A 27,710-nucleotide genomic window follows, 5' to 3' on the forward strand; every position below is an offset into this window, starting at 1 on the left:
TGTGTTTCAGTCATGCACTTTGACTTGGTGAAATTTAGAGATTACACTAACCCAAACAAATTTGCACACCCTGCAGTTTCCATTAGCCTCAACTTTACATTCTGCATGTAACTGCTAAATGCTGTGCTTTATCAGTTTGACCTTCATTTTCTATCATTTCCTCAAAGATGAAAATATACTCTATATTCTGAGTTACACACACAGAGGGAAAGAGGGAAACATTTATGCTTGCATTATTGATTTTCTAAAACAAGACCAACTTTTATTCGACAATAATGCCATTTTCTAGTTATTAAAATATGACTTAAGATCCCAATTTGGACATCTACATTAATTTTAAAATTGGCATTTTTTTAAATATATAAACCTTTAGTCATCAATTGATATATATGGACTATAAATTACCTTGCTCAAAAAATGTATCTTGTTTACAATGACTGTAAACTATTTCTGTGATGTATACCTATTAAACATAAATGTGGTTTTAAATACCTTGTCTGATGAAGACATCTGAATCCTCCTCTAGAAAAATGGAAAAATGTGCCTTGACTATTTCCCAACAACTGAATGTCATGCGGGTTGTGTCTTAGGTAAAGAGATGGAGGGAAGTTTCTAACAAAACCAGTTTTAGTGACCTGTTGAAATACTGGTGGTCAGATGAATGGCTGCTTCTAATAGTCCATCTTAAGAAAGGCAAAGACCTTTAAATAACAGCCATTATTTTTCAATATGTAATTTAGAAGGACATCATATCTCCTCTGTCTCTTGCTTTTCTCCAAGGTCATATACAGCAGTAACCGTTGGCAAAAAAGAATTAATCATGCAACACATTCAAAAGTATTCAACACAATGAATAGGCCACTGTTAATCACTGGTATAGTCAATACATTGTCAATACATTTTAATGCTGCCAGTATATTTATTGGCCTTTCTATACTGTATAAGAAAAATAAAATATGCCAAAATTAGTATTTTAGAAGCACACATTTTTTTTCTTAATCAAACAAACAATAAAATCTGCTTCAGCAATACTTTGGGTTGCAAAATGTTTTTAAAAAAGGAGCCACTTTTTGCTGTTCAATTAATATTTTTAAATATAAAATATATTTAGACTGTGTGTACAAGACACTATGGCTGTTGAAAATGATACGCATGAAGAATAAAGTTGTGTTCTCTCTCGTGCTACATTTGAACTATAACTGCAGCAAGAAGAAGCTTTAAACTGAGGTTTTGGATTATAGTGTTAATATAGTGTTATAGTGTTAAAATAAAAACTGCTTTGTGAAATATAAGATGTTCTTTAGTTTACTTAAAACTTTAACAAATTATTGCTTTCCTATGTTGTGTCTCAATCATGTGCTAAATTCGCAAAAACAAAATCCTCTTCCTTTCATGAACTGGAAATGCAATGAGTCTTCTCAAAACTATGGTTCATACAGCAAATATGCAGCAAGCAGCATATACTGATAAGCATATAGTGATAATGAGAAGTATCCAGCTACATTTTCATGACTACTGGCAGCTCCTGATGGTGTTGTAGATGAGCAGCGTTTATCTTTATAACAGGTGAACTTCTTGGCCCATTCAGTGAGGTCGCTGATGGAAGGTTCCCCAGTGACATGAAATGTCCCATCACTCTTCTGGATGTTGAAGCTGTTTAGGTTGAGATGTAAGTAGTCATCCGAGTCATGGTCTTTACGGACACAGCGGCCTGTGCCTTTACAGGGCATGTTACTGCAGAGGTGGGCTGCAGTTGTGACATTTATGATGTACTGGTTTAGAATCTCAGACAAGTATGTAGAAAGGGATTCACATGATGCCTAAAAGAAAAGAGAGACAGGCTGTTGATTACTACTTTCAATTTGCTGGATGAAAAGCCTGATGATATGATCATTAAGTCAGACCTATTTTCTCAGAATGATAGTATCGGTGAACATGTGAATATGGTACTTTGAAGCGGCTGTGCATTGGAATTTGTCAATTTCAGTATGGAATATTTTTTGATAAGGAAGTATGATGTTAGGAAATGTGTCACAATAACATCCACAAAAGTAACATCTTTTATTAACACTTTTTTGTGTGTTTGAGGTGCAATCACTGGATGCCAAGTTCTAAAGGAAAATCTTCTCAAATAAAGAAAGGATAAAGAGTATTACCTTGTCATTGTAATCATAACTAGAGCCCCACAGCACACATCCAGTGGCTCCTAAAGCTGCAGCCTCACCTATACTCCTAACCAGGTCAACCTGAGAATAAAAGAATTTGCTGGAACTAAACCTCCAATTACAAGCAAAAGATTTTTGTGTGTTACGAACAGTGTGCTTTTGCTTAAGCCTTGCAGTATAACCCCTTACCTCTTGCATGAACAGCTTCTTCTGATCTCGTAAAAGGGGTCGTAGGTAGATGTAAATGGGAGCAGTGCAGGACTGCAGGGGCAGAGCTGCCACTCTCATTGCCTCTTGCACCCGGTGACGAACAAATAATGCCACCTTCTGGCTTCCAGTTATGGATCTTGGTATGTATGCTGAAGGGAAAAGGGCTGTACTTGTCTCCCACAGCCAGAGAAGCTGGGTGTTTAACTGTGTGCTGTTCTGAGAGCATCTCCCAGTATAGTTTGGATTTTCAAAATTATAGTTGTCGCAGTCAGGAAACAAGTAGAAGCCCCACAGATACTGTGGTCTCTCTGCAATTCCCAGCTTTAGCGTCTCTTCCATGTAACTTCGTGTAGCTTTCTGGAATTGCTCCTTGGTTTTGCAGAAGATTTGTTTCTGGTCCAGGGAAGGATACTGCTCAAGGGTGTAGTTAATGGACATCTCTTTGTAAACCTTTCTTAAGCCTACATTTTGGTCAAACATTGGGAGCCACTCTTCCCAGTCAAGGACAGCCAGGCCAGGTAAGGTGTCTGGAATGTACTGGGTGAACTTTTCTTTGGCTTTTTCCAGACTGGCAGTTAGGTTTCCTCTCTGTGGAATTCCACCATTGTAATGTGTCAATGTCCGGAGGTCTGTATAAGGAAAGAGCCCAATTTGTTTTTTGTAGAAAAGTCTGAGGGTTTGGTTATGAACTTTAGCTGGTGTGGTGATGGCCTGGAATGCAGACAGGTTCAACGAGATATTCAGGTATTGGCATCTGGAAATAGGGGCATTCCATATAATCACAAAAGGTTTCTTATCAAAAGGTGGGCTTGTTATTTGCGGAAGGGGTGATGCTTCACATAATCCAGCCAGGTTCAATAGAGTGACAGAAAGCAGTAGCTGAATGTGTGTAAGCAGGATGAAGTAGTCAATTATCTTTACCTAAAGAAATACAAAATGAGAAGTATATCAAACTTACATCTACAGCCTGAAAGACTAGAACTATTATTAATCTGCAAAATATTACAGGACCACTATGTGAACTTTAATTATATAGTGCCAAAGCATTATATACACATTCTGTGTAGTATTAACCATAACACAAAGAATTTGACACGTTTTAGTGAAACAATGACAGTGACATGTTGGGTTAGCAGATGTACCTAAAATGTAATGTGGTGGAAAGAAAATGTTATTTACTCAGATGTTCAGCTCTCAGCAGTGGGTGAAAGACATGCAACAGGATTGGGTGAGACCTACATGATTTTGCAATTACAAATTTGTAACAATTTACATGGCCATATCTAGAAGCTACAAATGGTTATGGTTAGGCTGTTTCAGAAATCACATTCATATCCTTTCTTAGGATTTAATTAATATTGGATCAATTCACATCTCTCTCATAATAATTTCTGCAGATTTTTATGCGATTTCACAGTTAAGAAATCTTCATTCAGTTAAATTATTTGAGTGAAAATAAAAATGTCAATACTAAAACTGTATGTTTGTACAAACATGGTCTCAGTGAAGCAAATTAATATACCACTAGATTTTATGCTGATCATACCTATATAGAACTAAATCTTCTCATTTTTAAACCAAATATATTCTAGAACTACGACAAAAAATAAGCCATATTCATTATCCATGTTTAATTGTTCTTATTGAAGCATACTAAATGGAACATCAAAGTTTAACCAGCTCCCAAAATCTACAAAATCTATCCACAAATTGATCAAAGTTCAAAACAGTGCTGTAGCACATTGTCTAGTATGTGGTGGAACCAGATGGACTGGATGAGTAATTGGCTTCTACACATCAGTCCCTCTGAAGTAACGGAAAGTTGTATATAAATTTATGGTCTCAGAAAGGAAAAGGACATATGACCATTTAGCAATTTAACCATGGTTTTGCCAAAATCCTCTGTCTTAACCAGTGAAATTTTGCATGTGATTGAAATACTCAGAATCATTTTTTTTCAAACCCAATGTGCTGAATTAAAATAATAATAACTGTTCTGCATTTTTATGATTCAAAGAATACCCCAGAACAAACTGAGTAGAAGAAGAGTTTGTCATTTATTTACAGTGTATCAAGAATCAAGCAATTTTTGCTGAAAATTGCTATGTCATCAATTCATGTTTTATTAACAGTATTGTCAGCGATACAAAGATTAGGTCCTTACATAATACATATTATGTACTTTTTGAGATGACTATGTTGAATTTGGCAGATGTTGACTTGTGAGTCAAGGAGATGAGGTAATGATTACACTGAAGACTGTGACCCCCCCCCAAAAAAAATTATGTGCAAATGTAACAAAAGGAACAACATTAAGAAAATAATTTGTGTCAGTGCACAGACTCACATTTGACTTATTTAGGCAGTAAACTGGATAGAAGGAAGCATGACTAAGATCCTCAAGCAGCATTAGTATTTCCTTGTGTCGGATAGCAGAGTAGAAATGTTTATGGCGATATTTTAAAGTTGAGAAAGTTGCTTTTAATAAAGAAAATCAATAGAAAATATGGAAGTATACACCATAACCGCTCTGTTACATCATTGTAAGGGAAACTAAAGATAAAGCTTGCCAGTTTCATTCATCATAGTTTTGATATAAGGTTCATGCACATCTTTAGAGAAAATGCAATAGGTAGTAATATTTATTCCTGTAATTGTCATGCTTCAATAAATCTTTAGAAACATTTGAGAGTACTAAGAGAGTAATTATAAAATGTCAAATAATTTCAGGTTTTTGTTTGTTTTTTTGTTGTTGCAGAATTCTGTAGGAATTGCAAAACATTCAGAAAGGTTTCTTCAAGTTTTTTAACAGCTTTTTCTTATTTGCATTCTACATTATATTACGTTTATTTGTATTTATTTGTTTTAGTCCTCAAACTAGTATTTTCAACACATTTCCCAGTAATGTGTGATTTTCTGGTTTACATGATTTCCTCTTTAAATAAGAATGTAAAGTGTTTATGTTATGCCTATAATTGCCATTAATGAGCTGTAGAGGCTGAACTTCTGTGCTTAGGTAAAAGTAACTTTGATTACTTTATATACCTGCTACTGTATGTAGTTACCTACTACTGAATATACATGCTACACTTTAATGTTTCTCATAGAGAGTTATAGGGTAATAGAAAATAAGTTTACATTTATAGTTTGGCTTAAACACTGTACTTTGCATTATTTGAATGCTCTAAATAAATGAGGAACAAAGGCCTTTAATGCTGATACCTTCAAATAAATCAGAGGTTATTATCACATCAGGCAAAATGAAAAAGTCAAAACATAAAAAACATTAAATACAAAGTCATAGTATGAGACTGTATGCTCAAGTGTATTGGATTGATCAGTATATTATCCCTGATATTACATTATTAAGCAATGTTCACAGGGTAACAAATGCAACCTTGAGCTCTCTGGGTAACTTCAGTGCCTTAATAAAAGATGCATAGATTAAGAATTCCCCAAAAAGTGACTGATAAAAAAAATCAAGAAGTCTAGGACTAGATAGATTTAATTTTTTAAAAATGAAATAAAAAGAGAACGATGAGAGAGAGAATGACTTTAAATTAACATATGTTAAATAACTTCCAGACATTTTATGGTATTTTGTGCAAAAAAAAAGGCTCACTCCATGAGTTGGACTATATGGAGAAACAGCACCATTATATAGTTTTAAAACAGTAACTAATTTTTGATACAACAATTATGAAACTACTGAGTTAATTGTAAAAGTAAGTAAATCAAAGGTTTGATCATTTTAAATTGTGTCTGTGAACCTTAACATTAAGAAATTGCATGACAGCATGCAATCAAAATTGCACTAATTTAAGGCCTACTCGAAATTATCTGAATACAAACATAGGTCACTACATGTGCCATCAAATATCTGTACCACACTTCTTTAAACACAGCTTAAGGTAAACAGGATGAGCAGCACAAGTAAAATGAGGGTTTTTCCTACAGACACTGCAGAGCTCTCTGCCCTTCCCTGAAGATCTCCTTCCTGCTCCTCTTCATCCTCTACATTCTGTGTTGGCTCAGTGCTGTCACAGTTTTCTCCACTGTAGCCCTCATAACAGTGGCAGCGGAACCTTTCGGCAAGGAGCTGCAGTTCATGCTGCGAGTGCCAGCCAGTGACATTGAATGTGCCATTGCGGTTGCGGAGGATGCGATAGCTGCTGCAGCTCAGGTGCAGGTAATGTGGTGCCTGCGGTTCTCGCCGTTTGCAGCGGCCATTAGACTGACACAAGTACTTGCTGCACACTTCTGCTGCCCAGGTCACATTGGTGATATACAGACCCAGTCTGTGGCTGAGGAATGCTTTCACCTTGGAACAGTTGTGCTGCAATGACACGTATAGGACTAGTTAATAAAGACTGGCTAATTATCCTGAAGAAGTATTTTTTACTATCAGAGCATTTAAATGTCTCATAATGAGCTTTAGTATTGTCGCAATTTCTAAGGCTTTCAAGAACTCTCTCTTCAGAGTTTGTGTACTTTTATTCCATTGGTCTAGTAAATATCCAGACATTTTGCATTTGCACATGTTGTGCAGAGATAGTACTTTACATTGTTCTGCCCCAAGGGAACTTGTGTTACCAAAAGAGTGACTGTAATCAAGATAAAAGCCCTGTTTAAAATAAATATTTACAATTACATTTACACATTTAGTTTAAACATTAAACACTTACATTTTGTTTGAAATGTCAAAATAGAGAGCAGGAGTGTATGAAAGTGTTTTTCATGGTCTAAGTAAAGGAATTATTTGTTTGGCCATGTCTTTGACAGGAAGGAGGTGTGAAGATGGAAGTAATAAAATGCAGCTGCTCACTTTGGAAGATGTGAGGTTGAGGTCCCCCCAGATCACAAAGCCAGCAGCCCCTAACGCAGCACTCTCCCCTATTGTGTGTATTAAGTCCTTCTGTAAAGCAACGATAACATTTTTTATGCATAAAGAAGTTTTATGACAAAACAGAATTAAGCCATCATTAAGCTTTAGAATTATCCTCAAAACTGATCGATTTAGAGATACATGCTTATTTGACCAGCATGACCAATTCCTATATAGCACCTTCCTGAAAGTAACTAAGTATGATATACCACCACAAGAGGGTGTACTTTGCTTGACCTTGCGCAAATGATTTGAGCCCAAACAATATTAGAAACTGATTAGAAGCCTGTTTCAGGATTTGCTTTTTTATTTCTAATTTCCATACTCATTGGTAAGATTTACAAAAGAGATGTTTATTTATTTATGATGGAAATTTAAATTCATCAGCTGAGTTATATGATGAGTAAACATTATACATCTTGTTAATTTATATTTCATGCAGTGATTACAATGAAGGACAGTATTTTACACTGTGATTCAGGTGCTGACTATTTACATGCCATGAACAGGGTTTGTAGCTACCTGTGAGAGGAAAGCCATGGCTTCATCTCGGTATCCCAGCCTTGTGTACACATAAGTGGGCAGCTCGTAGGGCAGTGCAGTATGTGCAGCTAGCCTCAGTGCCTCCAGGACCCTGTTCTGAGAGAAGTGCAGGTTGCGAATGCTGTCCATGTGACCTTTACGAATGGCCAGCGCAGGGAAGAGGGCAGTGCTGCTGTTCCACAGCCAGAGCAGCTGGTCATTGCGGTGGATCTCTGTCCTGGGGCAGGAGCCGCTGTAGTTGTGTGCATGGACGTTGTAGTTATGACAGTCTGGATAAAGGTAGAAGCCCCAGAGGCCTTTGGGACGAGTCTGCGTACCCAGCTGCAGTGTGCCCTGCATAAAAGCCATGGCACTTTTCTCGAAGCGCAGGCGTGCTAGCTCCTCTATCTGGCCCTCGGTCACATTAATGTAGGCCTGGGAGACTAGCTCACGCGAGCGCTGCCGGTAGATGGCTTTCCTATTCCAGTTGCGGCTCCACTGTGGCCTCCAGTACTCCCAGTCAATGACCGCCAGGCCACGGAAGTCCTCCGAGGGAATATAGTGTGCAATGTCTTTGCTAGCCTTGTGGAGATGTGCCTCCAAACTGCAGTTCTGAGGTAGACCTCCATTTATGGGCACCCCTTGCTCCGTATAGAATGGGTAGTAGCCCAGGCGGTTAGCATAAAAAATGGTAACGTTCTGGCTTCTGTGAACAGCTCGTGGGCTACCACTGATGTGGAAGAGGTCAAGGCTGATGTTCATGTTGTATTTAAGAGTGCACATGTCCAGGGGAGCATTCCATGCTGCTAGGAATGGCTTGCGGCCCACCAGGGGCAATTTGGCAGGTTTTTGGCTAAAGGCAGAATGCACCAGGAGTAGCAAACAAGAGCAGACAAATGCACAGGTAACGGGCAGATTCTGATGATGGAAAGCCCCGTAGGGCACACAAGGCATCCTGCTCTCTAACTCACGAAACAGAACTGTCAGTCATCCTATGAGGAAGTACAGGTATGAGATTAGAGAGGAATCAGGTGGCCTAGAGGTACCTCACCACTGTAGCATGAATGACAGCAAATGTTTTGTTTAATTATTTTTGTTTATTATTATTGTTGTTTTTGTTATCATTATTATTATTACCATCAACACTGTTATTATCGATAATAATAATATAATAATAATAATTAGTAGTAGTATAATAATAATAACAATAAGTATTATTATTGTTGTTGTTGTTGTGGTGGTGGTGGTGGTGATAGTATTTTAGGTTTTGTTTTTGATGGCTTGTGTGGATAGATAGATAGATCAGGTGGGCAGGCAATGGATGATTGAAAAAGAAATTCAACACTATTGTGGCTTTAAGTGCTTGTTGGTGGTTTGACTGTGATTTTGATAGCATCTGGAGGATTTCAAGGATTTCATCACCAAAACCATACTCAGCTGACCACAAGAGTAATAAACATGGCCAGCCACATGCATACACTAGTGTAATGGTAACATATTCATTATCATAGCTGATCTAACCAGAGGACTGTCAGAAAGCTTGAGTGCCTAGGCAAATCTCTTCACTATGCATGTAAAGGAAGCTTGCATTCTCAGTTTACATTAGAATGCTATATTTTATTTTATTTTTTATGTTTTATTTGTTTGTTTGTGTATTTATTGCTAAAGTTTCTTATGTTAATTACATTTTAGTTCAATTTGAGAAGTCTGGCTGACAAGGGCAACAGAAATCCTACGACAGAATACACAAGCAGCAGCTTAGAAGGATGGAAGAAATCGCCAGTAGCCATGGTGATTAATAACATATGTAGTCAGACATTAATGGCAGTCATCTGCTAAATCAGATGTTGAAAATAAGGCTCATTGTGGAATGCTGTGGATGAAGGCAGATTGCAGGTCCCCATGGTAGTTATGTTATTGAATGGAAAGAGCTTGGCTAACAGCACTAGTCCTTTTTTCTTGAGTACTGGCATCAGGCCTGTGCCATGGGATGGACAAACTAAACTTTCCTGAATAGTCACTGCCTTACAGCAGGACTCACAGATACAGCTGTATGTTGCTTTGTATATTTTGTTGAACACCATCCAAGAAGACCACACATGTCATCATTAGTATTCACTTTTGAACATTTGCACAAATAGCGGCATGGAAAAAATATACAAAGGCGACATTCACTGAAGTAAGAATTTTATATGATTATGTTGGTCTGTGTTTTCTAGATGAACTTTTATAAGTGGAAAACCTCATTAAATAGCCTACAAAGCTTTGACCTTCGTGGTTAAAATACTAGGCATGAGCGCCAGCTATGCAGAATTTGAAGACTGTGAGTACAGTTGTTGGAAAGATGTTTTCTTTGTGCTTTTCAAAACCTTCAGCTGACTCTGGAAGTAATTAAGATAAGCGTTTGTTGGTTAATGTGGTTTTTATGGAAAATTTCAGCCATCTTCAGAGGAACCACAGACAGAACAGAGTCAACCTGATCCAAACAGTTCTGATCATCTTCAGGTCAGTCCAAATGGAAACTTAGGTCTAAATGCAAACAAGTATCATACTGAACAACTTTCATAAGAGGAGACAGCTAGTCTGTTTGAACAACCTAAGAAACTTAGTAAAAAAATAATTTTAAGAAATGAGGTTAACTATGGAGGACATTAGCCTCATTATTTTTTAAATTTCACAGTTCATAGTGAACAGATGAATAACAAATGAACAAATTACATTATGTTTTGTTTAGATGCTGGTTCAGATTTTCAAGATGGGAAGCTATTTAATTCTCCCCATAGTTGTGACTGAGAAATCTCCCAGTCACTGAGGGCAATTCTAATTTGTTTTTATATATGTTTATGGTTAGCAAGCAGTATGTAGCACATTAAAGTGTGATACAAAGTGTGTTTAAAACAGTGTGACTGATACCAATGTGCTTTTCTCCTTAGTTAATGTGAGGTCATGTATTGGTCTGTGGAGTTTTCTCCCTTAGACTGTAAGGAGAACTGTGTGATCTCTTAACAATCCCAGTATTCTGGATCCTGTTTTGACCATATACCCTACTGACAACTGCTTTGTCAGGCAACAGAAATCCCAGAGGTATTTGTAAATTTAGATTAAACTTTACATTTAGCATACATTTCCTACAATGCCTCTGTGAGGTTAGCAGTTTATTTTAGAACTTTGCAGTATTTAATAAAATTGAAATGAAGCCAAGTTGCTTAGCTGCTGCTCACCCCAGTGAGGGGGCGTAATATATGTTATCCCAGAGAGGCTCATTATCTGGAACTACTGTTTTGCGATCCTTCCTTCTGGTGACATGACATCATAACCTTTACAAGGTACAGTTAGGAGAATGTCCTCTTTCCATGTTAATTGTAAATTAAATGGTCTTCCCAGAGGAAAATAAATCATTGTAACAGAATAATTAGATTTAGTTTAATTTGAGTTCTTGTTAAAACACTTTTCTTCAACTTCATCATAATTTATTGTTTGAAACTTGATTGACAGTTTAACAGAGAAGACACCTATGTCAGGATAGAGTTTCACTGGTACTTTACTGGGCCAAACCCTTCATCCTTTTGATCTTTAAACATTGTTACCTTTTTATTCCTTGTAGTCTATCACACCTGCTGTTCTCTTATGTTAGACACAGTCACTAACTTTTTGAACACTAAGGTTCAACAGAGAAAATGGCATATAGTACACAAACATGTAGCTTTTTACATGTGTTCTATTGCATAAAAGTGGCAGTGTCAAATATGACAAACCCAAGCATCTAAGTTTCTCAACTGTGTGAGAAACCTGTCCTACACTTTTGTGTTATTCTTTAAAGAGTACAAATCAACAGCTCCATGTGAGACATGTACTGTACAGAGGCTTACAGTACTGATGCATGTGTGATAGAGTACTCACCTGAATATTCAGCAGGGCCGCTTCTGAGCCACTCCCCTGGACATGTACGCCATGCCTCTTTTGGTATCCCCAGCATGCCAGCATACTTTCTATGTGCTGCACAATCTACCCACTGCTCTTTTATATACAGAGGGAGAGTTTTTTTTTTTTTTTAAAGGGAGTGTTTCCTGAGAGGGAGGAGAAAACAACCACTGAGTCCCAGCAAGAGAACCACAACACTGCGATTAGTTCAGAGGGAGGAGGGCAGCCTGGAGTGAGCATGCACTCCACTCCACTCCAAAGCTCATTGACTGGCTAAGTGAGAGTGCTAGTTTATATGCGCATGTGTGTATGCACACATGCGTGTGTGTGTGTGTGTGTGTGTGTGTGTGTGTGTGTGTGTGCGCGCACATTTGATCCTTCCTCAAGTAAACATGCACAGTAACTGTACTTTACTCACCTCATCCCATTTAGTCAGTATTAGCAAGGTTCATTGGTTACATGTACTCCAGCAAACCTGCTTGGAGTTCCCATTAAGCTTTCATTTACGCAGATAGTTGGCAATTGTTAAGTAGAGGAGGAACTTTTGTTGCTCAAATTACCATACCCTGTGGCCTGTGATTGTCTTGTTTTGCCCTCTTACTCACTGTTGCTTGTAGTAGTAGACAAGACATTAGTCAGAAATGTATTTTGAGAATGTAATTAAGCTTGAGCAAAACAATACTTCCAAAGGTGTTATTGGTGTGCAGTGGTGCTGTTTTATGCTGGTTCATTGAGAGTGTGTTAGTATCCTTCATCTTAGCCACAATCATATTTGGAATGTGGTGATTATAGTGACTTAATAACTGAATCTTTTTTACTATATGTTTTACAGTATGAGATGTCCAGCTATTAAGTGATTTCCATTCCTAGATATGAATGATTTGAGCTACTCTTACATGAGAATCTTCTTTTGCTGATTTGTGGCAGAACTGACTGCAACTGAGTGCAGTTATATTTAATAATTGTGAGAGCAGACAGTCATATGGTTTCACTAAAATGGTGAGTCTTATTCAATTATACTGTCAAAGCAACTGGCGTTAGTGCTCATTTTGCACAGTTCCGATCTTTAAAGCTCTTCCTCAAACATTTATATCAATCCTGTGATGGTGTTGTCTGTACATTTTTTCCAATTTGTTTTTCCAAATATCTTCATCAAAAGATGCATCAGTATAGGCATTGTGTTACAACTGGGGTGCGGGGGGGGGGGGGGTGTACTGTCAAAAATTGGCCTCTTCCTAGTGTCCCTGTCTTATGTCAATGTTTCAATTTTTCCATTCCTGTTCCTGTCTTTGTTTTGGTTTTCGCTGTATGATTTGTATCAGCTGTCTCTTGTTTAATTCTCATTAGCACTTGTGTATATATACCCTGTGTTTGTTCAGACTTGATGCTGGTCATTGGATATACCAAGCCCTATAGTGTTTATACTGCCTGTGTTTGTTCTAGCTTCTGTCCATTTGTTGTTTGCCTGGCCCCCATGTTCTCACAGTCCGTGTTCTATTTGTTATCCAAGCCTCTATTAGTCCAAGTTTCTGCTTGTGTAAGTTGTGTTTTTTGCTGCAGCCTATTTTCCTTTTCTGTTATCGTGTTTTTGTTCTTTTGTTTATCATGTACCCTGCAACTCTTCACGGTGGTAAATTGACCCTGGACAATGATTATGACCATGATTTTGGATTTGCCCCAATAAATCTTTCTCTTTTCAGTGTATGCATCTGCCTTGTAATCATTCCATGTTACAGAATGACCAGCCATCTAAGGACGCAGTGATAGAGTGAGACTGGTATATGGTTGTTCCGCTGGGATGAAATTCTGACTTTTTTTGCACAGCCCAAGTCTGCCACGTCTCAGTGCCACCAGCGCCACCAACTCAGAGACAGTAAGTCTCACCATTGTACCTGCCCGCTGCTCCTCATTTGTTGAAATCAATGCAGGTAGACTTCAGCCAGTTTTTGCGACAAGATCCCAGGTAAGCACTATGAGCCTACACGTCTTGACCATTGCTACAGGGAGGAGTGACCTGTAGCACAAGATGTGGATAGGCAGATGGAATGCTCAGACAACCCATTCTACAGGACTTGGTTAGCTTTCAAGCACAACTGAGAGCATCCTATAGCCTGTGTGAGCCTTGGGAGCTGCTGAGTGGGTTCTGTGTCTGGGTGTTCCTCCAGGGTCACCCCTCCTGTACCAGTGGCTATCCCACAACCCACCCAGGCAGTTCCTGTTCCCAGTGTGTAGAACACCACCAAGCCAGTTCCTGTTCCTGTTTTCTGCGTGAAGGATGCCACTCAGCCAGGTCCTTTTCCAGTGCCTCGTGCCAGGCCTCTTCCTGCACCTCGTGCCAGGCCTGTTCCTGTGGCACACCTCTGAACTTGAGGGACCCACCTCCACTGATCACCCTAGCACCAGCTGAACCAGCCTCCACTGATTGCTCCCATGCCTCTGGACCAGCCAGACCCATCTTTGCTGATCCCCCATGCTGCCAGACCAGCCACCAGCCACAACAGCACCTACGGATCTGCCTCCTGGCATGTCTGCGTCATGCTCCCCCATCTGTCTCCTACTGTCTCCACACCAGTCTGTATCGGGTGTTCACTGAGGGCCTCCCGTGTCTCAGTTATTGCCTGCTCCTGTTGCTCCTTTGTTTTTGCCTTCCCCTATGCTTGTTTTTTTTTGGTTTTTTTTGCCTCTGTTGTGGTGTCTGTACCTGTGCCTGTTTCTGTGCCCAATCTTGTTCCTGTGTCCGTCCATGTGTCCATTCCAGTGCCCGTATCCGATTGTTTGTGTACCTAGCCTGGTCTGTGTTGCATTTTTGTTTTCCTCATCCTTTTGTGCCTCTGGTTGTCCCTCCATTGTTTGTTGTTATTTGTTGTCTCCTCATCCTCTGTCCCGGCCCTTTTGTTGTCCTCGGTCTGTTTATGTTCAATGTTCTGTTCCCGCGTCTGCGTCTTAGTCTGTTCCTGGTTCTTGTTCTGTTCTGTCTGCTTCTGTTGTTGCCCTGGTTCCTGTATCTGTTCCCGCATCTGTTCCCTTGTCTCCACCTGTTGTATCTACGGTCTCTGTCTCTTCTGCTCCTGTACCTGCACCTCATCTTGTCTCATGTTCTGCTCCTGTTTCTGTTTTGTTCAGTTCCTGTCCCTGCTCCACATCTTGCCCATCCTGTTCCTATTGGTGTCTCGTCCTGGTCCTGTTCTTGGTCAGTTCTTTTTGTTTGTTTGTTGTTTTTGTTTGCATGTCTTGGTGCTGCAAGCTTTTTTTTTGGGAGGGGGGGGTGTACTGTCACAATTGGCAACTTCCTAGTGTCCTGTTCTCACAGTCTGTGTTCTGTTTGTTATCCAAGCCTTGTTAGTCCAACTCTCTGCTTGTGTAAGTTCTGTCACTGTAGCATGTAGCCTTCCTTTTCTGTTATCGTGTTTTTGTTCTTTTGTTTATCATGTACCTTGCAACTCTTCATGTTGGTAAATTGACCCTGGATCATGATTATGACCATTATTTTGGATTTGCCACAGCAAATCTCGCTCTTCTCAGCATGTGTCCGCCTCATAATCACTCCACATTACACATTTTTTGCCCAAAAAATCTGTTTCAATTAAACCAGGAAAGAAACTTCATCTATAGATCACTACAACAAACTAAACAAATTACTAAGCATAGTTAAATCTTTCAGGATTCCATATTGCTCTACTATCATGGTCATTTGAATGGTGTGTTGCTGATAGAGTGCACAGTCAAAGGCTCCAAACTATTTAAAATATGACACTATATACAGTAAAGTGTCAGTACAGTTCTTTCATATGTACTTAAGGTATTTTATTCCATTTTACAGTTGATAAGCTTATGATATTTATTCATTCTTGATGACAGATCCTTTTAAGTTCAGAAGTCTCATTAATTAGGAATTCTCTTTACCCAACATATCTGAGCCAATGTAGCTTTTAATTTGTTATTTACAATGCTGATGTAAAAACAGTTTATTGTTTCAAATCATATTTGCTTTTTTTCCTCACATCAATTCCTCCTTCTTAATAGCATGCTTGGTGACAGTGTTACTCATTTGTTGTTCTAATATACCATGTCTTTATCCTTTTAAATTCCTTATTATTTAGTTATTGAGATTAAGGCATATTGTTCTTTAATTACAGTAAACTATTCAGCAAATACACCATAGCTAATATGAAGTTTCAATTGTAAAGAATAAAAGTCTGGCTTCTTGCAGTGTAAGGGGTGCACACATTGGATTACATCATATATAAAAGGGACAGGAGGCTTCTGCCTGAGTTGCCATATCTCAGTCCTTACTTAACATTACCCATTTGTTTGAAACACAGCTACTACAGACTGTTGTGACTGTAATCTACTGTGTGATTCAAGCCCCCATCATGCGTTGCAGAGCACAGTCCATGGGGTTGCTGTGGACATTCTCTACCCTCCATACAGTCGCCTTCCAGTCTTGTATGTTCAGCCAGTTTGGAGACACATTTGTTCTGAGGGGAGGAGTGGTGGGATGGGGGGGATGCCTGGAGTGGTAGGAGTGCTTCAGTAGAAAACCACATTCCCACAGCCTAAAAGAGCGGCATGGTTCTCTTGGCTTAGGACCGTGGCTCATTGCAGGAGATTTTCCCTACCTCTTGTTCCCCTAGAGAAAAAGACAGAGTTCTATCTGAGGTGCAAATGTCAGATTCTATGGACATGGGTCCTTTTGGACTCTCAGAAAGAAATGATTACCTCCTATAAAACATTGTGACTTTCATGTTGCAGACGGACACCTTGGGGATACAGTATCTGACTATCATATTTCCAAACACTTGCCTTTCTGTTTTATTGGTGTTATTGCAAAACACTTTGGAGCAGAATTACTTTAAGATTTAGTCTAACAGCAGACGTCTTTCATGTAAATATGCAGACTGAGTCTTTGTAATTTGAGTTTAGTCAGCCAAAAAGCCCCTAAAGTACTTTAAAGACAAACACATTTCTTCATATTCTTCAGATACAGGTTCACTATGTTGAGCCTTACGTGCATCCTTTTCTTAGAGCCGTCTATCTTTGTTACAGCAATCTATCTTTGTTAAAAAGTATTTATCTTTGGTAAATAGTATGAAAATTATCCTTATCAGTGAAGCTCACTTCCAAAGGACCATGCAGATTCTGAAGGACATGAGTGTCATTGTGATTGCTAGAAGGGCAAAGAGGGATCCGCAGATGGTTAAATGACCCAACATGGTTTGGTTAGGCAGACTTGCCAGCCCATAAACCTCATGACACCACACTGCTCCAAATGTGGTCTGCGAGCTTCATTACTGTGGTGCTCAACCATTGAGTAATGGACCATTGCTACACTGCTGAGTTCTCTCTCTTGTCACTCTCTGTCTCTGTCTCCCACTCGTCGAAACCATTGAATGTTAAGGCCTGTAGATGATCAGGATAGATCCTTTTCTATTTCATCTTAGAAAAAGTGAGGTGTACTATTGTATCCCTATTTTCGAGCACTATTTTGAGCAGTGTTTAATTTTCTTGCTACTTGAACGGTTTTATGTCTATTGTTTTTTACCAAAAAAAAAAGTCATGCTACTGAAGGTTAGAATGTAAAATGTTTTGTGTCAAATGCACATGATCATAAAGCGTTTTGTCACTTTTCAGTCCTTCTGTCTATTTTATTCAGTCAGTAAATTACAGACTTCCTGTTAGAAGTCAACTATAGACCTCTGTAAACAACAATTAGCAACAAGTGTATGTGACACACCCTGACCTTTTTAAAAAGTAATGCTAGCACTTGGTGTAGTATGTATGTGTAAGTGTGTTGTGAGAAACAGGCAACAGAGAAAGTATGTTTTACACACACATTGGAGAACCCCATCAATCTTTCTCCATAGTAAAATCAGAGCTCTCATAAGTAGTTCTCATAACAGTTAGATCTTCCAGCCTTCCCATAATATTGCTTTTGATAGGTTATTTTATGGATGATAAACATCCTATGTTCTTTTGCCTTCAACCACATTTCATCATACAAATTGGGAGGTATGTATAATTAAACCACAACCTGGGCCATCAGCACCCAGTGCTGATTTAAGGCCCTTTTGAAGTGTGGAGCATCATGACTGTAGTATTTGGTTTGCTTATTCAGATGGGAATGTCTTTACAGTACATTTCTGCTGATCTGCACTTTCCTCCTCTGACTGCCAGAGCTCCTGCCACATGGTCTAAACCTCTGCAATGAAAACAGGGATTCTTTCAAAACTGAAAAAAAAGAAATAAATAAATAAAATTTGCTTTTGACATTTTAAACATGCTTGTGGATAAACTTACTGTTCTGTTACCTCAGAGGCTCAGCTGCATTTGAAAATGGCTTTATGTTAAACCATATTATTAATTCATATGAATGCAGAAATAAATCTAGTTCATTAACTGCCCATGTATTTGCATTGGAGGTATTGCCTTACCTTGCACTGGAGGTATTGCCTCTCAGTCATTCAGTAACTTGCAGTTAAACTTTGTTTTAACATAAGCTAATACTATAATAAGGCCTTGATATTATATGATAAATTTCATCACCAATATACATAGTTGAAAAATAAAGGAAGCTTAATTTATGTGATGACATGTAAAAATTACATAGGAAGTTGTGTTGTCAGTGTGTAGTCAGCTGTTCTGTAGTCTGCTGTGATCATTAAGTGTGATAAAGCCTTGGATGTCGCTCTGAAAGCTAAGAGAACAAACAGCTTGTGTATACGTCTGTTCATCGACACCAGTCACATGGGAAGCAGATTTCTCATGGCTGCCAAAGGATGCCAAAACCTCATTAACTTAACCCCCACACCCCCATGTGTGGTTTCCTTTCGTTATGTAGCTTCCTGAATATTCATTAAATAAAGCAACCTTGTGTAGAAGGCATACTATCTATCACACTTACCTAGACCAAAATTGATATCTGCATTTCCTGTTATTCTCTAAACTGATAGCAAATCATGCCATTCAGAACACCATGTTTGGACCATCTGAGGACAATCATCTTTTATATGTAATAATGGCCTACAATAAATGAGCTTTAATTTATAGCTAGTAAGAGCTTTAACAAAAGCATTTCCTAAGGTCAGGGGCCTGTATCAATGCGACTTCCTATTTCTTGGCTAAATACAGAATGCTTAGCATAAAACATAAAATAAAGAAAAATACAGAATGCTTCTGGGCATAGTTCTCTTACAATCTATTGTAATAATGATCAATAATAATCAATAATGATTATTGTAATAATGTAGATGTAAACATGTGAATATGTGGCTTACTTTGCCATGGTCAAGCTGCCATTGGTGGATAGAGTACAGAAGAAAGTAAACTGGTAGCTGGTGGATCTCTCCATTTATCATTTCCTTACTCTTTCTGCAATCAGTGTCATCCTGTAAATTACAATATTTTAGCTATAGCCGAATGTGCTGAGATATTTATTTTGAAGACAAAAGCAGATAGACAAGTACACTAACATAAGTCATTTTTGGACATAGTTTAATACAAGATATGGATTAATTTTGATTTGTAGGATGTTCTTTCACATCATACCATCGTCCTCTGAAGACATTTTGATTTATGTTTAAATCTTCCAAAATGTCTGTTGTGTGAAATTACAGTCTTTACTGTTAATGACGTGCCAAAAAAGTTAGAGTTGTGTATACAAAACAGATATTCACCTAAATAAAGGCTAAGCACTGTTTTAACATATGCAGCATGAGTCACCAGTAAGCAGCTCTTTCTTGAGAACTGAATGGTTAACAAGCTTAATCCTACATGTAAGTCTACATATACCCATGAGCATAGACATGTGCTATTCCTCCCAGGGGCCAGTGCACATACACACATATAATTCTAAATGATCTTTGATGTGCTCCCTTCTGAGAATTCAGTGGAAAGAGAATGATCCTGTTCTGTTAAGGTGCTTTCTTCCTCTCCATTTCCGGACAAGTGGTCTGCTGGTGCTTGTGTTGGATGTATATATTTCACCCCACCATATCCAAGAATTCCTTGGTCTCCAGATCCTGCTTAAGGTTTGTGTTTCTAGAGGGGTTTTGGTCCTGACTAACAGTTGCACTGAGGGTCTATAAATGTGAGACTCTGTGGGCCTGAACCCTTTTCTGCTTACTGCTTTCTTCATATGAAGAAATTCTTAGTGTGCCAGGATCAATAAATGATACAAAGAAAATAAATATTCAAATCTTCCCCAGGGCTGTGGTTTATGCATGCAAAAAAGAATATGACATTCCTTTGGTCTTGGGTGAATACACTGACATTTTACTGCATATAAACCAGCTGAAGCATAATATATTTTACTAAGAAAATGCCAAAATTGATCTGAAGAAACAAACTGTTTTAAAAAGTGTTTCCATGCTACAAAATAAATTTACACATATAAATTATACCTAATACCTCCACTTAGTCTATGACTCTGTATACCTGGAAGTAGGCAAAATTGTTTAAAACAAAGCTTTGGTAAGGGTATTTGAAAAGGGATAGACAATAATATATTTATGAGTTGATTATAATAGGGATGAGGAAAAAATTAATAGAAGTGTTCTCAAACTTTGGTATTTGTGTATTATGAAAGTTGATAGCAGTTTTGAGTCTTTACCAAGACTGAGCTATTTTGGGCAAATAACTTTGTAATTATATTATTATTACAATAGCTGTGATAGTTCTATAATGTCCCACAGGCTGCATTTGCTTTTCTTTACTGAGATATTTTGTCTTTTTTTCAGTGTGTATACATGTAGCTATAAGGAGTAATAATGTGGGTGTAAGTGAGAAAGCCTAGATACAAGCTACAAAAATTGCATAAAGCTTACAATAGCCAAACACATAGAAATGTAAATGTAACCCCAGTAGAAAATGAAACAATAAACATCTGAGCAATGGTGCAGTAAAAATCACTACATTGTAAAACCAAAGAGCAATATGGATATAACTTTTGTTTATTTCATTTAGTTGTTCAACTGAAAATGTGTTTAACGTGATAACAAGATGTAGTTGGACATGTTTAATGTATCAGATTGATTCCTGAAAATGTGCTGCATGATTCCATGGAAACAGGCCATGTAGCCTAAGCTGAAGTGTAATATTTGGAAGAAGCATGTTTGCAGCTGTTTGTATTTTTAACAAGCAATGAAAATGATCAGAAATCTTGTTTAACTTATTTATTAAATGTAAAATGATAAGTTGTGTACAAATCCTGTGTTCTGGAGGCATCTCTGCATAGTTGGCCATGGGTGCATGGCACCATGGCAACTATTGAAGCTCCATTACAGAGACATACACTGCCACAAACTTCATGGACAAATGTTACATTTGTCAATTTGAAAAGGCAAAATAATGTGATACTTTGTATTATAGTTTCCTGTGTAAAGTGACTACTGACACAGAATATTCACAGTGCAGTTCATTACAGCAGGACAAAGATGACTTATGGATTGCAGTCATCCAAGAAACACAATGATGGGGAGGCAGGAGAACAAAGGGCTCAGAAGAGAGAGCATTTTGCTGTGCCTGCCGTGGCACCTGCAGCAGATGCCTTCCCAGCCCTGGTAGCACTGGCAGGTGAACTTGTGCTTCATGTCTAGCATGTTGCTGTCACTGAGACAGCCACTCATTTGGAAGCATGGCCTACACACCCCTGCCTGACGTGGATGCCAAAGGAGCTGGGGTTCGGGTGCGGGTATGCTCCGAAAGTCCAGGCTTTTGCGCATGTTTGCCATTCTGCTTGTACAGGGTTTTGCTGCACAGCTTAGCTGCTGAGAACACACTGTTGACATAATGCCCTAGTGGTCTATCGATGTATTTCTTCAATGTCAGGCAGTTTTTCTGCAAAGACATAAGTCAGTTTAAATGGACTGAATTGAATAATCAGATGTAATATGAGTCGTTAGGGTACTGTTGTTTACTATATTAGGATTACCTATTACATGGTGCAGAAACATATACCAAGATTCAAAACAGCTTTCAAAAGGAATCATCCTCTTTCTTTAATATGTGTTTTAGGATTAAGATATATAATTATTCAGTATACTGTTATTTCTTTCAGTGGGAAATCACATAGAAATGTTTAAACCAAACCATCAGTAAATGTATTCTGACCCTTACACATTCTGTAAACAGGAAATGATGTGAAGCCACATAATCAGTATGTATCCCTTGTATGTACCACATGACTGTCACATAAATCTTCAATTGCTGAAGAGCAATAGCACACAGAGAAGTGTACTACTGTGCAGCAAGGTGGTGGATGACTGCTAGTTTCAAAGTACAGCAAATGGCCTACATATTGTTTTTGCTCAGTTTTCTACAGAACAGTATTCTCCTAGCTAAACTGCTCACAAAAGCCACCTAGATAAAGATACACCAAGAGTGATTGCAGCCACTAGTATTTGGTGATTGCAAATCCAACTTTATATTGATAATGATTAAAAATGCTGCTAATAACTGATAATGATCAATGTAGTTTCCTTCTACTTTAGAATTCCACATGTTTTTAATATCAAAGCATCACCAGTGACAATATCCAGATTAATAAACAGAGACATGCTCAGAAAGGCACTGACAACACTGATGCGAGGTTCATTCCAAATCAATGTTGGTGACATGCGAGGTAAGACTACTGAAATATGTTCCATATGCATTATATTAGATATCTGAGATCAGGAATATTCAAACAAACCTCATGGAACTACTTCTACCACTCTGATTGCTGCACTCTGTAGAGAGCATGGCGCAGTCATTTTGATGTCACTACACTGTACAACTTTTAGTACAGTAAATGTAGTCACAAACATAATTTGAACGAACCTCTGAACGAAACCTTCTGATTTCATTTTCTACTGCATTTCTTTTGTAGATTATTTTAAAAAATTCTTTACTGCATTAGTTTTAATTTCTTATGCTCTCAAACATTGGGCAATTCTGTAATGAGTAATATTTCTTGTCATTTTTAACTTGATGTCCCCCCTTTGTATAACCGTGGTTAGGCCAATCAGCTAAAATTATTTCTGTTCAAACGCCCCCTCCCCCACACCCCAACTGTCAAAATCAGTCCCTCACAGCTTCCGTGTTCCATGTTTTCCCTGTCTCGTGTATTTTAGTTCCATGCCATAGTTTCGTTTTTCTCCGCCCCTCATTTGATTGCTTACACCTGTCCCTCATTGCTACCTTGTTAAGTTCATGTATTTAAACCCTGTCGTGTGCCCTGTGTCTTAGCTGTTTATTGTTTCTTTGAGTTTGTGCTTTTGTGTTTATTTGAATGTTGCTTCGTGCTCTGTGTATCCTAGTCTCGAGTTTTCCTAGTATCTTTTGTTATAGCCCGATTACCTTCTTTGCCTTTGTGTGTTTTTGTTTTGTCATGTATTCTCGTGATCTCTGTGTTGGCTCTATGACCCTGGACTATGACTATGACTCTGGATTTGCCCTTAATAAATCTTGCTCTTCTCCGAATATGCGTCCACCTCCTTACTGCTCACCATTACACCAATATGCAACATTCTATCCATAATCACTTGTTAGATAAGTATTTCACTATATCTATGGCATTCAAGATGTTTCAGCGTGGAGCAGTTCTAAAGAGGCTTGTCAATCAAGTACTCCAGTAACTAAAAGAATAAATGAATTTGACAGGTTTCATGTGCTGCAAGGTTACAAATATTTTTATTCTTGACATCTAAAATATGAAAACATAACTTGTCACTAAAAAAATATTTTTGTTTGATACCAATAAAGATAATTATAGATAAAATATAGTAAAATGTCAGCTCTACACAGGTCATTTATGGTAAATCTTATCTGGACATTCCACTGCACCCTCACCTCAGACAGCACAGTAAAGGTATAGGCAGAGAATGGTATTGCATACACAAACACAGGCAGAGTATAGTTGTTCTGAGTGATTGAAGCAATTCCCATGGCCTCCATGACACGATAGTAAACAAACATAGCAGTGTTGGGTGAAGACTTCAGCTCATAGTCAAGTTGTAGTGAGTGTTGTGCTTTCCTTTGAAACCCCAGGAGATGATAATTATGCACATGCTCTACACTGGGGCACTCTCCTGTGTAATGAAATGTGTGCTGCTTGTAGCCATAGTTGTAACAGGCTGGAAATAGATAAAAGCCCCAGAGGCTATGTGACGGGCAGCACTCCGTGGGCAATAGAATTGAATTCATGAAAGCCTGTCCAGTCCTTTCGAAGTTCTCCTTGGCTTTGGTCTCCACATAACTCTGGGGCCAGCCTGGCTGGGCCTTTCTTATTAGTTCTGTGTACTTCTTCTGGTAGATGCCCTTGGAGCCCCAGTTACAGGAATGCCTGCTTTCCTTATCAATGATGCCAAGTCTGTGGAAGTATTTTAATGAAATGAGCTTGTCAGTGTTGACTCAAGCTTGGCTGAGGTGCTTGCTGAGACTCTTGCTCTGTGATATAGTAAGGGTAATAGCCCAGGTGGCTGTAGTGACATTTGGGCTGCTCAGTGTCTCATTGTGGTTAGCAACAATGTCAAAGACATTGTCCAGGTCCACCTTTCAAAACAGTCAAAAGGTTGTTTGAACATGGCTTTAAAAAATCTTTTTCTTTCTTTTTTTTGAGGACCTGTGTATTTGTATTACTCCTCAACTTGTAGATGGCAAGCTTTCGTGGGGGCACCACCACAAATAGCCAATGCAGCAACAGAGGCGTGTGTGCCTGCTTTAGCCAGATACCCTGGATGATAATGAATCCCCACACCATCACTGTCAGCACTCCAATCCTTGCCATCAATCACCCCTACATCAACATGGATCAACCACTCTACTTTCAACAAAAAGAAAGGAAATCAAAAGAGAAATATTAGGGAAATCACATCTCATTTGTGAAGATGGACCACATTTTGGAGGTCACTTGGCAGGGACAATCAAAGGAAGTGGTGGATAGAATGGGTCATTGAACAGTGCTGCTCCAGAATCCACAGAACAATGCCTCTTTGTGCTCTATGAATGGTACCACAGATATATTACATTTAGCCATACTCTTTCATGTAGTTTTCATATATAGGTTTGTGGTGCATATTGTATTTAGCTTCTTGCATGATCACAGCATTTATCACTCTTTGTATTTCCTAACTATAAGTCTCCTATAAGATTAAATTTGAAGTAATTTCCCAAAATGTGAGTGAAACCCTGACCTTAAATATATAGTATTGAAATGTCTGTTGAAATTTCCTCCATCTACAAAGTAGCAATGATGATGATAATGGAAGCATTCTTAATGTCTATTCTGCTATGGTTTCACAATGTAACAATAACGAAATTGTGGCATTGCATTTTTAATCTAATTTGGCATTGCATTTGTAATATAAATAAATTTAATTCTAAATAAATTACATGGAGACGAAATATCTAACACTCCTAAAATACACATACTTATTCTTAAAAGCTTCAGAGGGAAAGCTCCTTTCTTGAAGCTTCATAAATAAATAAGTTAAGATAACCCAAAATGGGAGCATTCCTCACTCAAGAGTTAAAGTGTTGGAATATAGTAGAAGTATGGGTATTAGAATCTCTAATATTTAATCTTAGTTCTTTAGCGTAACCTGTGACTTTGCAATTATGGAAAGAAGTTCCTAAGGACCACAGAGTAAAGAAATAAAAACCCTTTTCATATTTTAATTCTTCTAACATAATTAACTAACATAATTGTTAATGTCATTTTTAAAGTTTGCTTCTCTAACTGCAAATGACTGCAATTATTACCTTCTGAGAATCATTTCTCTTTTTTATACTAATCTGTTTTCTTCTTTGATCTGGTCACAAAACTGTAAGGGAAATGTATTGGGAAAAATACATTTGTTTTACATTAATATTAACACACCATTCCAAAAACACTGCAGAGTTTTTGTGCTGTCTTTGTTCTAATGAATGAGATGTCTGGAAGAACTGCACACAGACAGCACCATGGTGAAGTCCCCCTGGCTCTCCTCAAACCACAACAATGCCTAGTGCCCAAACACAAAGACACCTCCCCAAAATAATGTCTACTGCCAAAACCACTTATTTGAAGTTGTGTTATATGTGAAGTTGTGTTATAAGTGTTTATTTATTTTTTTGAGGACATCTTAATTAAATCCAGAAAGAATTTATGCTTCTCATACAGTAGGTTTCTATCATGCCTGACTTTTACTGTGGAAACATTTTACTGTGGAAACATTCACTTTTACTGTGGAAACATTTTTCTGTATGTCCATTATCTTGGACAGTTTTCAGAGAAGGGACTCAATTTAAACTTCTTTTTTTTTTTTGGCTTGGGGTTTACCTCTGCATGGAAAATAGTTTCTTACTGTAATGTATGTATGACTATAAAGTCATGTAAACAAAAAAGTGATAAGAACAATTTATCTTGTCAGTATTTTGCATTTTTGTTTTTCAAATTTGCTGACTAAAAGAAATGTGTGGTATATTTCGGCTCTGTTTGACTGTTCATACCACAAATATGTACATTAAAATTATGGTTTCTTTCAGTAATATGGCAATACATTAAGCATCATTTGTTGTATAAACAGACATAAAACGCAGTAGCCAAATACCTTATCACTTCAGTACTTTGTGGTAAAACAAGCTGTTGTCTGTGACAGCATAAAGGTATAATATACCACTGGCAGAGATTCCAAGGGGCAGTGGTAGCTCAGTGGTTAAGGTACTTGACTTGTAATTAGAACGTAGCTGGTTCAAGCTATCACTGCTAGGCCACTGAGCAAGGCCCTTAACCCTCAGTTGCTCAAGTTGTGCTCAGTCATAATTGTAAGTTGCTTTGGATAAAAGTGAATCATATCTTATTAGCTTTCTAGACAGTCCCTGTCTAGCATGTTTTTTCTGTGTGTGCCTTCAGGATGCCACAAAAAATGTATCTTTTTTCTGAAAAAAAAAAATCAAGAAGAAGCTTAAACTTAGACTTTGTAACTGTTACATTTATTAAAGTAGATTCAAAGTGTGTATTTGTGTGTACAGAGGATACATTTTATGATACTCAAGAGTCAAATGAATAATTTGCTACTTTCAGAATTCACAGTATGCAGTGCATAGCATATAAAATATGAATGGATTTTTCTGTAGGCCCATATGTGAAAGCAGTGTTCTTAGTTGGCTTCCACTGATCACAATGAATGAATGGGAACTGATGCTGCTTGGGAAGACAGATACTGAAAGCTTCTCAGGACAGACTGAACTTGTCAATATTCCAGTCCTCATTAACTGGACCTCTCTCTGTGTTTCTCTCTCTATCTCACTAACTCCCTCACTTTCTCTCTCTCTCTCTCTCTCTCTCTCTCTCACTCATGCACCACAGAAAAAGCACAACAACATGGATTTTAGGCTGTGTGCTTGATATGATCTTAATATTATCTTAGGTTAACACACTGTCCATATTTTTTTGTGTTCATCCTCCCTTAAGGACTCCTATTTCCATACCACCAATTACGTGCCAGGTAATTCTTCTCAGTTTTGAAGTACAACACCTAGTTAAAAAAAAAAAAAACTAGAGTCATGACCTTTAATTAACCAAATCAATAAATAAAATCATCATACTAACTGTTCAACTGTTTAACCAACAAAATCTTGAAGCTGTGGAATTGCAGTTTCTTGCTTTATCCTACCAGACTGAAAGATAAGTTGGACTGTTCAAAAAAACAGAAAGAGGACACTGCATCTGAACATCAAATCGTTGAATCTTCTTTGAAATACAGTTCCATTAATAAACTTCCTAAGAATGAATTAATTGCCATTGCAGTGATACTTGTAATGACTTGTAATAAATTACTTACCTCTCTAGACTACAACTAATGTTGTTTTTTAGTGGACCAGTAGACAATCAGAAGGCTTAGTAGTAAATTTACATTCACTGCCCCCTTCAGTGTTCATATATTTTATCAGAATATTCTTCTAAAATATTCAGATTGTAAATATTTGTTTGTGTTAATTGTATCATCCATGGTTAAATGCATATGAATTTTTAACCAACTCTGTTGAAC

At 37.9% G+C, this 27,710-nt stretch overlaps 2 protein-coding genes and 1 pseudogene across 3 annotated transcripts; all 3 read right to left on the reverse strand.

Moving 5' to 3' along the window:
- Positions 1-479: 479 nt before the first annotated feature.
- Positions 480-11,766, reverse strand: LOC113582166 (hyaluronidase-4-like). The gene is made up of 4 exons (XM_081713833.1): positions 11,683-11,766; positions 2,355-3,296; positions 2,157-2,246; positions 480-1,820 (listed from the first exon to the last, which is right to left on the reverse strand). The coding sequence occupies exons 1-4, from the start codon at positions 11,764-11,766 to the stop codon at positions 1,425-1,427; spliced, it is 1,512 nt and encodes a 503-aa protein (XP_081569959.1). The 3' UTR covers positions 480-1,424.
- LOC113583177 (hyaluronidase-4-like) lies at positions 4,457-11,731 on the reverse strand. Of its 2 annotated transcripts, XM_081712058.1 has the most exons (4): positions 11,683-11,731; positions 7,783-8,774; positions 7,201-7,290; positions 4,457-6,711 (listed from the first exon to the last, which is right to left on the reverse strand). In XM_081712058.1, the coding sequence occupies exons 2-4, from the start codon at positions 8,734-8,736 to the stop codon at positions 6,271-6,273; spliced, it is 1,485 nt and encodes a 494-aa protein (XP_081568184.1). In that variant the 5' UTR covers positions 8,737-8,774; positions 11,683-11,731; the 3' UTR covers positions 4,457-6,270. The 2 variants fall into 2 exon arrangements, with proteins under 2 accessions (XP_081568184.1, XP_026875151.1); XM_027019350.3 differs by lacking the exon at positions 11,683-11,731 and having other exon boundaries at positions 7,783-10,719.
- Positions 11,767-21,152: 9,386 nt separating the features above from the next.
- Positions 21,153-24,466, reverse strand: LOC113582173 (hyaluronidase-like; annotated as a pseudogene).
- Between the last annotated feature and the right edge of the window lie 3,244 nt (positions 24,467-27,710).

This window comes from Electrophorus electricus, chromosome 4 (genome assembly GCF_041902795.1).
Source record: "Electrophorus electricus isolate QZ-2024a chromosome 4, ASM4190279v1, whole genome shotgun sequence".
Lineage (NCBI taxonomy): Eukaryota > Metazoa > Chordata > Actinopteri > Gymnotiformes > Gymnotidae > Electrophorus > Electrophorus electricus.

Excerpts from the sequence above, each read along its gene's own strand:
- LOC113582166 (XM_081713833.1), bottom strand. The coding sequence starts at position 11,766 with ATGCTGGCATGCTGGGGATACCAAAAGAGGCATGGCGTACATGTCCAG. Across the intron at positions 2,247-2,354 it reads AGAAGCTGTTCATGCAAGAG|GTTGACCTGGTTAGGAGTAT; the intron begins GTAAGGGGTTAT and ends TTTTATTCTCAG. Across the intron at positions 1,821-2,156 it reads GTTATGATTACAATGACAAG|GCATCATGTGAATCCCTTTC; the intron begins GTAATACTCTTT and ends CTTTTCTTTTAG.
- LOC113583177 (XM_081712058.1), bottom strand. The coding sequence starts at position 8,736 with ATGCCTTGTGTGCCCTACGGGGCTTTCCATCATCAGAATCTGCCCGTT. Across the intron at positions 7,291-7,782 it reads CCATGGCTTTCCTCTCACAG|AAGGACTTAATACACACAAT; the intron begins GTAGCTACAAAC and ends GTTGCTTTACAG. Across the intron at positions 6,712-7,200 it reads TCAACCTCACATCTTCCAAA|CACAACTGTTCCAAGGTGAA; the intron begins GTGAGCAGCTGC and ends GTGTCATTGCAG.